The sequence below is a fragment of the Cherax quadricarinatus genome, chromosome 55 (assembly GCF_038502225.1).
Source record: "Cherax quadricarinatus isolate ZL_2023a chromosome 55, ASM3850222v1, whole genome shotgun sequence".
NCBI lineage: Eukaryota > Metazoa > Arthropoda > Malacostraca > Decapoda > Parastacidae > Cherax > Cherax quadricarinatus.
The window spans coordinates 26,266,055-26,276,829 of NC_091346.1; the positions used below are offsets into that span (position 1 = coordinate 26,266,055).

Genomic DNA, 10,775 nt, shown 5'->3' on the forward strand with positions numbered 1-10,775 from the left:
ATGGATGGTTATGGGGGAGGGGGAGGATGGTTATTGGAGGGAGGGAGGGAGGTAGTTGGGGGGGTTAGACGTTTTGGGGAGGGGTTAGGTGGTTTGGGGGAGGGGTAGGTGGCTAAGATGAGGTGGTTAGGGAAGGGGGAGAGGTGGTTAGGGGAGGGGGGGTACGTGTTTGTGTCAAGTGTTTGTGTCAGGTGGAGGGTGTGTGTGTGTGTGTGCGCTTGTGTGTGAGGGAGGGAGGGTTAGGGGGGGTAGGTTGTGTGGTTGAAAGATCCGTCGTGTAGGCACAAATTTAGTCTCATTTATCTTTCCCAATTACCTACTCTCTCCACTTATTACCCTTTCTGGATCTACGTATTAATTGTTGCTGGTTATCATTTTCCTTGTTCACATTGAGAGAGGACTTCCTAGCTTCCTAAGTATTCTTACTGCTAATAACTACCGGTAGTAACACTGCGTGTGTGTGTGTGTGTGTGTGTGTGTGTGTGTGAGTCTTGTGCGGTGTAATGACTGGCTGCAACTTCTTGTGACCTTACACAACCCTCCTGGGACCTGACCCTAGCACCGTCTTACAATGTTGCCCTTAAAAGCTTGTCCCACCTACCTTCTCACACTCGTCAACACTATATTCTCTATGTCTATGCTATTTCTATTCTAATTCTGGTAATAGCTTGCAGGAGTGAGTGACCAGTATCAAACAGTATGCAAGGCCAGCCAGGGCCGTCAACATGCAAACCACAAATAGGCGAATAAACTTGCGGTGACAGTTGCCAGCTGCTGATGACGAAGTCGTCGTCGTAGGCCTTAAATCCCTATTTTGGAGATCCTTCACCCGTGATGATTATAACCATATATTCTCATACATTCCGCTTCCTCACGCGATTTCACTCTTCACTGATGATAGTATACACTTCACATTATATACACTTCACTTTATATGTATAATGGCACACAACTTGTCGTGACGTCACTTCTTCAGGCCTACCGCTGTGTGTGTGTATGAATGTGTGTGCGTATGAGTTTGTGTGTGTGTGTGTGTGTGTGTGTGTGTGTGTGTGTGTGTGTGTGTGTGTGTGTGTGTGTGTGTGTGTATGTGTGTGTGTGACTCAACAATCAATATTTGCACCAATAACTCATTACAGTTGTGACCGGGTGTGGAAGTGTGAATTGCTCATTACACTATAATTTGTTCATGATTGTTGCCATGTATAAACGTAAGTAACCATTCTTACAGGATCCATTACCTTTGTAACTTGTGAGTTCATTACCTTTGTACCTAGTTCAGCTATCAAAACTTTGGGGGCCCAGTCCCTGGACCCATTACGTACCTCTGTAATCTGTAAATACCTTTGTAATTTGTCATGATTGTGACTAGACCTACCTGGAGTTCATTACCTTTGTAAATTGTGAGTTCATTACCTCTGTAACTTGCTCAGCTATCAAAACTTTGGAGTCCAGTCCCTGGACCAATTATGTATCTCTGTAATCTTTTGACTACCGCCCACAGGATGGGTATGGGGTGCATAATAAACATATTAAACATAAACTGGCACATGAGAGGGCAGAGTCTATGAAATGGGAAGGGTAGCCAAGACGGGAAAACGAATTATGAAGAGTGGAAATTTCTGCTGGAAGGAACTGAGGATCACAGATGCGGAGGGCACGGAGAATGAGGGAGATAACACTTTTCTTGGCAGGGGAAGCATGATAGGAAAAGTAGTGAATGTACATGCCACTGTGCATAGGTTTTCGGTAAACGGAAAAAGAAAAACCTGTATCTGAGCGGTGGACATGGACATCAAGGAAAGGAAGCAAGGAATTAGATTCCCATTCAGCTTTAAACTTAATGGAAGGGGCAAGATTATTAAGAGCTTCAAGAAAAGGTTGGAAGAGACTGGAGTCATGAGGCCACAGAGCAAAAATGTCATCCACATAGCGGAGCCAGAGTGAAGGTTGCACATCGAGGGTAGGAAGAAGAACAGTCTCGAAGTATTCCATGTAAAGATTAGCAAGGACAGGAGAGAGAGGAGAGCCCATAGCGACACCGAAGGTTTGAGAATAATATTTCCCTTGGAAGGAAAAGGAGTTATAGTCCACACACAGGCGGATAAGATCAAGAAAGACATAAGTAGTTATAGGGAGATGAAGAAACCCTTCATGGGTCTTCTCTCTAAGGAAATCAAGGACATCATCAAGAGGGACATTGGTGAAGAGGGACTCAACGTCAAGACTAAGCATCTTACAGGTTGGGAGAGAGTGAACCCGTTCAGTGAAGTCTTGAGTGACTGAGGTGGGCAGGAGAAAAAGTACCAAGAAAGGGAGTGAGGATTTTGGCCAGCCAAGAAGCAAGAGAATAAGAGACAGAACCTCTAGAGCAGTGGTTCCCAAACTTTTTCAGCTTGTTACCCAATTTAACATGCCACATAAAGCATGTTACCCCTTTCACAAAATGTTGTTGTTATTGATATATATGGCTAAATTAAAACACTTGAGATTTTCTTTTATTTATTGTATTTGAACATTGTGCATCTCTAATGACTATTACCAAAGATGTCAAGAACATCAGTGGGATGGATGGAGTTGCATACTTGAAGCTAGTTTAGGAATTCTTGGCTTCATACCAGCTTATGTCTACCTCGGCTGATGCTCACAGATAAACTGACAGTGTGAAATAGAGGCAGCCTCAGGAAGTGAGTGACGCGTACTGGACAGGTCGATCTGGGCTACTGAGTGACTTTTGTCCTGAAGCATACTTGTCAAAATACTTTTGGGTTTCCACACACTTAGCTATATATTTCTTCTTTTCTAATACTGTATATTAGTTTTTGATGTTTATTGTTATTTGGTTTAACTTTATTACTTACTTATAATAGGTTTACTTTACAACTTTATATACTAAGACAAAGTTAACAATAATCCTCATACCGGGTACCGCATTGTTTTCTTGATTTTCAGAATTCATAACTTTTTTTCTGTTACCCCTCCATTACCCCCCAAAAATGGTTAAATTACCCCTAGGGGGTAATTTACCCCCAGTTTGGGAACCACTGCTCTAGAGGATATGATAGGACGGAGAGGAATATCAGGTTTATGAGTTTTGGGAAGGCCATAGAAATAGGGAAGAGGGACAGATGACACTAAACCGTTGAACAAGGTCAAAGTCAAAGTCAGGAGGACAGAGGTCGGAGAGAGTCCTTAGTTTTTTGTTGAAAGTTCTCTTGATGCGATCGAGAGGGTTGGAAACGAATTACCTTTGTCAGAAGATAGTATGACAATGTTAGTGTTGGATTTAAGAGAAGAAAGGGCAAGTTGGTAACGGCGTGGAAGGTGGTGATTCTTAGAAAACAGACTAACAAGAGCAGGAAGGAGAGTGCCACGAAAAGTGGACAAGTCAGGAAGATTACGGGAGCGAGATTGACGAAAGGAATCAAAAGAGCTAATCGGGGCAATACCAGCGCGAGGGGTAGGCGAAGTGACAAAGGAAAGGCCCAAACCAAGAAGTTCAAGCTCATACTGAGAGAGTGAGACAGAAGACAAGTTAGTAACAGTGAGGGAGAATTTAGACCAAGGGCTAGCTGAGATGAGACGTTGAAGTTTATTCTGTAGTTTGGAAGAATGAATTTGTGTATTCAGGCGAGCAGTGTCAAAGGCAATGGTAGAGAGAAGGTTACAGAGATCCTGTGGTAGAGCCGCAGAGAGAGCACGCGGACCGAAACGTCGTCGTAAGCTTCTCTCTTTTATGTGCGGGTTATTTGTGTATCTCACACTCACTCCCAAACTCATCTAGGCGAAGCTTCAGTCTCCTATTTTCCTCCTGAAGAAGTAGAGCCTCCTTCTTTAACACTTTAACCTGAGATTCTAAAACACTACAACAAGCCATGGTGCTTGGTAACACCCCACGCTAATACCCAGACAATGGGGATAATAGGTGTAAGGGAACACACCCAGTGTTTCTACCCTTGCCGGGGATCGAACCACGACTGCTGTGTGAGAGGCGAAAGCGTTGCCTACCAGGACATAAAAATGTGTAACTGCGATACCCCCCCACCCCCGCAAAAGTACGTGTGAAGTACAGAAGCAAGCAGGACCACCTCATGGATTTCGGAGAAGCTTGACTAATTAATTGTGAAAATTATCTACACCGTCGACGGTGTCTAGAGGCCGCCATGAAAGCAGCAACCACCACCTTTCCACAGAAATCCGGTTCCTAGAGCAGAGGTCGGCAAACATTTTAGGTATTACCCCCAAAGCAAATTTGTGTACTGCGAAATTACCCACTAGACCTGAAAGTCCATAAAATCCGGAAAACGCAAGGCCACTGAAATTCAAAATAGTTTATTGTATCCATTTGTATAGAGAATACAATCATACAGGCTGAGAAGTATGTATTATACGCGATAAAGCAACTTCAAAAATAAGACGCAAAATTAACCAAATAATAAAATGTAAAACAAACAAGTTTTTGTGCAATTTTATTTGTTTATTAAGCTTCCATTACATCCGAGATTTTCAGTTTTACCCCATCTGGGGTAATTTACCCCGGTTCCCCGACATAGGTTCTAGAGCATCTCCAAAGTTTCGGCAAACAGCTTACTACCCAGCCTGGTGTTGATGACACCGGTCATCAACACCAGGTCTGCACCAGGGAACACTTCAATGTTACTCCACTGACGACAGGTCCTTCAAAAACCCGACCTACCTCAGCTGTACAACTGCTACTTCTACCCTCTCACAGCTTTTCACCTGACTCCCTTCTGTATATACTAGTTTATTAGCTACTTGTTTCACCATTGTCTTAAAATGTTTTTGTCAGGTATGTGCGGTTGTAGTTGGAAATTAATTGCGGGATCGCAGTCTGGGGACCACCAGGGGACGCATTTCTCGTAATGTTCACTCAAGGCTCGGGGGGATGGGGAGCGTAGCTGCTGATAGACTTGGAAAGATGATTTAGTAACTTCTGTACCAGTTAGGGTAAGCAGGGAGAACACTGTTTTGTACAGTGTCCAATCTGCATGTTGAAACTCCCTTTGGGATCGGCGAGGGAAACTGGTGTATGAGAGGCAGTGAGAAATGGGATATGATCACTGTCGTGAGGATCATTTATATCGATCCAGTCGAATTCTAATCTTATAGAAGATGAGCAGCTAGAAGTCTGCAGCTAAAAGGATCGATATGTATACTCGTAAGGTCTCCATTGGTTATATAGAGATGGAAAAGTGAGACAAGACTAGTTGATCTCAGAGTTGCAGTGAGACCCTTCCCAGAGCAGATTTAAAATCTCCTAATAAGAGAAATGGTTTAGATAAGAATATTAAGCTTTGCAAGTCAGATACATAAGACGGGGTGTGAAGGAGAGAGTCAGATGGTGTACCACTTATGCTTTGTCGTGATGTGGGGGGGGGGGGGGAATGAACGACAGTTAAGGATGCGAGATATTGCGCACCAGAAGTGAATTTTCATTGTAGAATTCTTTAGGACAAGGATCGAAAAATCTTCAATAAAACATACCTAGAGTGGGAAGTCCGACTTTATTACATGGTTGTTTCTTACACACTCGTACATACAGGAAAAAAAACGGGAAATGGACAATTAACTCTCCTTGGTTCCTCCTGTGTATCTTGATATTCCATTGTAATATTGGTAGTATATGCAAAACAACCACTGTAAAAGAATAGTGAAATTCCAAGCGCTTTCGTGACTTCTCTCATTATCAAGAAACTATGGAATTGGAATTTCACTATTCTTTCACAGTGGTTGTTTTGCATATTTTTATATCACCTGTTTACTGTGATCTTATTGTATTGGTAGTATATGTAATACAGTGGTATGGAAAAGTAAGAGGTAGCTATGAACTAGTCATTGAAATTGACACGAGATGGTAAAGGCACAGTGGTAACAAGAAATTTGTGCGGCAGTTCATTGTCATTAGAAATGCGTTTTTAAATATGTAGTTAGTAAGTACTCGGAGAATGGAGTTTTTTTTTTTTTAATGGAGTCGAAGCTGTACAATACATTTGAACACTTAAATTTTTAAGTAACTGTTCAATGGATTTTCCTCGTCTTGGGTTAACTTCAAGATCTATTTCTTGACACTTCTCTTCTAGGTATGTTGTTGTGGTCTCAATTATCTCATTGGCTCAAATAAACTGAAGACGATGGGATAGTAATAGGTATACAGTCCTAGCTGAAATCAATGACATACTACTATACAGAAAGCCTCTTGTTATGCTGAGCATTTCAGGCAAATTAGGTCAGTTTTGTCCCAGGATGCGACCCACACCAGTCGACTAACACCCAGGTACCCATTTTACTGATGGGTAAACAAGGACAGCGGATGGCTTAGGAAAACAAGTCCCTAATGTTTTCCAGCCGTACCGGAGGAGATTCAAACTCCGGGCCTGAGTGTGAGAGCTTGAGTGCGCTAACGATCGAGCTAGTAAGGGTACATTGTGAAGTACACAGCATTGAATAGGTACATTGGTGGTTAAGAACGAGATAAGATTTTTGGTGTATCGGGGGAGGTAGAAGTTTTTAAGAATAAATCTGACTGTTTAGAAAGGGAAGAAAAGTGTGAGGGACGCATGCATATATGTGACAGTCTTAGATATAGAATGGACCCGAGCCCGGGGAAGTCATCTGAGAAAGAAGTGTAGGGATGGTGAGACAGTGGTGCCAGTCGGCTGGGACCTGAGATCTGGGATGTGGTGCCAATGTCAGAGAATGGAAATGTAGGAGAATTTTAAGTATAACAAGGACTTAAGGATTGTATACAAGGATGTTAAGAGGTGTTTTAGAGGTTGAGGAGGTCGGGTTGCTCTGGAGAAAAACTGTACACGTTTCACTGCAGTTTAGATATGATGATGAGCGATCGCAAGAGGAAAGTTATGGCCAGTGTCTCCGCAGACTCGTACTTGGTTATTGGCAGTAGTCTGCCAGGTGTCCATAGCACCAATACGTAGTATTGTTAAGGTGTTAGTTTTAAATTCTCAGTGATGGCCTGCTATGTAGACGGGTTTGGAAGTACAAGGCAATTGTATTAATTTGGCTATATTGATGGGGTATCTTATTTAACCTCGGGCTGGAAACATGTTTTACATTAGTAGTAGAATGTTTGTGGATGTACTGAACACATTCTAAAAGTCTCTTGTACTATCTAAAGCGGGACAACAACAGTTTCATGTGTTGAGAGTGAAGTCAGACTATTTCATCTACAATGTTTCCAAGACGTGGTGGCGATGTTTTTTTCAGCCTGGTCGGTGTCGCACGTGATCCACATCTCTCTTTTATTGTAGGGAAACCCCTCAAGGAAGGTTCCTTGATGTTGGTGAGGGGCTCTTGATTTAGGGAATTGGATCTGTGCTCCAGTTCCCCGAATTAAGCCTGAATGTCTTCCACCCCAATGGAAATAAGTCACTCTGTCTGACTTTTTTTGGGTTATCCTAGGTTCTCTACACATATGCTGCTGTGTATGATAATTCTATGTAACTGTATTTGTGTATACCTGAATAAACTTACTTACACATCCCCCCGCCAGGCGCTGTATAATCCTCCGGGTTTAGCGCTTCCCCTTTGATTATAATAATAATAATAATAATAATAATAATAATATTGTAGGGAAAAGAGATGTCTTGTCCTATGGAAGACAGACTATTTTTTTTCTAAGTGGTGGTTATTGATATATTAGGTATTATGGGTTCAAGTATGAAAAATTTTGCTCGTGACTGTTATACATATCCTGTAGTGGAAGAGGATCCCAGACAGTGCTAAGCACGATATTGTATGGTTGTGTGCAATAGTTTGGTTGGGAGACTGTCATGACCGTTTTCTTCGGTTGATGCCCTGACTTAGTGGAGTTATAAATGCAATCAATATTCTAGACGTGAAAGTACAATCACTAGTGATATTTTTGTTTTGAATTCTCATTATTCATTTTATTAGCTTTACTGTTTTTGCTAAATTACATCTGGCATTAAGTTTACCTATTTGTCCTCCGATATTATCAGCCAGTGTTCTGTGTTCACTGCTCTTTTTTTAAGTCTTCATTCCTCCCATACCTAAACAACTAAAATTTGTCACCATTGACCATTTCGTCATTTTCGTTTGCACGATAAACATCAGATAGAGTTGAAACTGTAGCTGATGTTTGTCGTCCGAATAGGTAAAATTGGTAAATTAGCAAGAACTTGAGTTTTGAGACTCTATGACCGCGGGTTCAATCCCGGCCGGGGGTATGGTTTAAAATTGTAATTTCTAAAATTTTCTCTTATACATTTAGATATTTTTTATTTATGTTAATGTAAAAATTAATAATTTTGTACCAAACGAACCTTAGGAAACTTGCCTAACCTTATTATAACAAGCTCAATTTAATTTAGCCTAATCCAAATAAATATATTTTAGGTAAGTTTACAATAATTTAATAAAAAAACACAAATATATTTTTCTTTAGACTCAGTATTATTTTTGCGAAGTTATTATATATACAATTTTTTGCTTACCTTGTTCGGCAAGAATTGCGTTGCTATTTAAGTAAAAATCACAAGTTTTACATATTCGGCATGACATATATATGTCTGCTGTGAGAATAAGGTGCTAGGACCGTGCCTTGACATATTGTATATATTACTCCCCAGAGATGACTTGTCTACCACTGTTCTGTCAGAAATCTGAATATATAATTCCTTACTGTTTCTGTTAGTCCATGAAGTGAGGGACCAATCCGTACATCACTCTAGGGTCACGTGTCAAATTCTTTTGTAGAATCCGTGCAAATAACATCTACATTTTGGTTTACTTCCACAGGCTCTGTTATTTTGGTAATGTTTAGTAACTGCGACAAAAAAATAATCTTCCCGTTATATACCCCAAGCTCGCACACCTCACCTATAGCCACCTGTTCGCAGGTGCTTCTGTTCCCCTTCAGTGTATCTTGTGATGTGCCAGTGACTGGAGAATATTTTAAGAAGTATGCCCACGACTTTGATCTTTGTCTTAATCATGATTTTTATAATTACTGAGCTGCCTCTAGGTATCTCGCGGAACTTTTAGGAGAGCATTTTAACAATTTAATAGGTCTTAACTGATGATGGTTATTTCAGCTTGGTATGATAGTATTTATGCTAGGTGCCTTTGTTAATTTTATCCTTATTATTATGATGCTGTATATTTTCTATGGCTGTGCTGAGTGACCTACAGATTCGAAATGTCTGTAAATCCATGTTTACTTGTATAGATGTTTTTCTTTAAAAACACAATCGACGTTTCGACATCTTTTCAAACTGTTCCATCTGCGGGTAACTCGGGAAGGGGGGGGGGAAATGGGGGGCAATTAGGTTCGATCCAAGGAAAGTTAGGTAAAATTCCGGGGCAAATTCCGACTCGTTGGATAAGTGGGAAAAAACTTGAGTTTAGTGCAGTCTAGCCATCTTTAGTCTTGATAATAACCAATTACACCATTGTTTCTCACATATACAAACCTACTACGCATCATGAATATCTTTGCAGGAAGATTGATGTGAATATCGAAGGCCTGGGTGTGTTGGGTTATGTCTTGGAGCCCCTCGCAGACGTGGTGACCAACCTCATACACGAAGACGTGGCCAACATCTTGGAGACAACGGGCAAAGAGTACCTCCAGGAAGCGCTTAATGAAACGCCCTGGCCTTGAGTCATGCAGTAGAGACGTAGCTACAAAGACGTCCTGAAAACTGTTGTTTTAATTGCTATTATGTGGCACCAAGCATCTTGTTCTATCTTAGAAAGTCATCCCAAATATCGTCAGTAAAACTTAAAACTCGCGAATTGGAAATGAAAATTGAACAGCATTTTGGTCAGTCCTAAATCATTGTCACTGAATTCAAAATGGTCCAAAAGTTTGTCCAGTTTTTATTTTAAATTTTAGCGGTTGCGAATTGTTAAAAAAAAAAGCTGATTTTTATTCACCTATAAAATGTTAAAATATCCAGAGCAGTTTAAATTAAACTACAATGAAAATGCACTAATTTTGTTAATATATTAAATATTTCCTTTACCAAGGTAAATAGGTATGGGTGACGTACAACACTAATAAGACTGGCTAATCAAGGTAGGGGTGATGGAGGTGTGGGATGGCGAGGCTGTGCACTCAATGTTTACTTGGTGCCATAGGTTTGCTTCAGTTAAAAAAAGTAAAACATGGATTTCAGCGAGGAAGGAGGTTGTGGGTGGCCTGGTGGCTAAAGCTCCCGCTTCACACACGGAGGGCCCGGGTTCGATTCCCGGCGGGTGGAAACATTTCGACACGTTTCCTTACACCTGTTGTCCTGTTCACCTAGCAGCAAATAGGTACCTGGGTGTTAGTCGACTGGTGTGGGTCGCATCCTGGGGGACAAGATTAAGGACCCCAATGGAAATAAGTTAGACAGTCCTCGATGACGCACTGACTTTCTTGGGTTATCCTGGGTGGCTAACCCTCCGGGGTTAAAAATCCGAACGAAATCTTATCTTATCTTAAGTGCGTTATGGTGTTCAAGATGTTGAAGGCGAATTCTGCACACTGAGAGGCCGGTCTATAATATATGATGAACCACTAGAGCTATACACAAATAGCCCGCATATAGAAGAGAGGAGCTTACGACGACGTTTCGGTCCGATTCGGACCCCACAGTGATAGCAAGATAGCCACGATTATCATTATATTCACAATATGCGCCAAACCCGTACGGGTCATAAAGTCCCACAAGGCTGTTTTATTGCAATCATGTCTCTTCGAAAAAAGTATAGAGTGCGCACTGTGTGTG

At 41.3% G+C, this 10,775-nt stretch overlaps 1 protein-coding gene across 1 annotated transcript in view; it reads left to right on the forward strand.

Moving 5' to 3' along the window:
• Nucleotides 1-9,994, forward strand: part of LOC128698962 (uncharacterized) — a 70,429-nt gene extending 60,435 nt beyond the window's left edge. Inside the window, exon 11 of the mRNA XM_053791419.2 lies at nucleotides 9,502-9,994. Within this exon, the coding sequence (XP_053647394.1) occupies nucleotides 9,502-9,664 (163 nt within the window). The 3' untranslated portion in view covers nucleotides 9,665-9,994. The remainder of the gene's footprint in view (nucleotides 1-9,501) is intronic.
• Nucleotides 9,995-10,775: the final 781 nt, after the last annotated feature.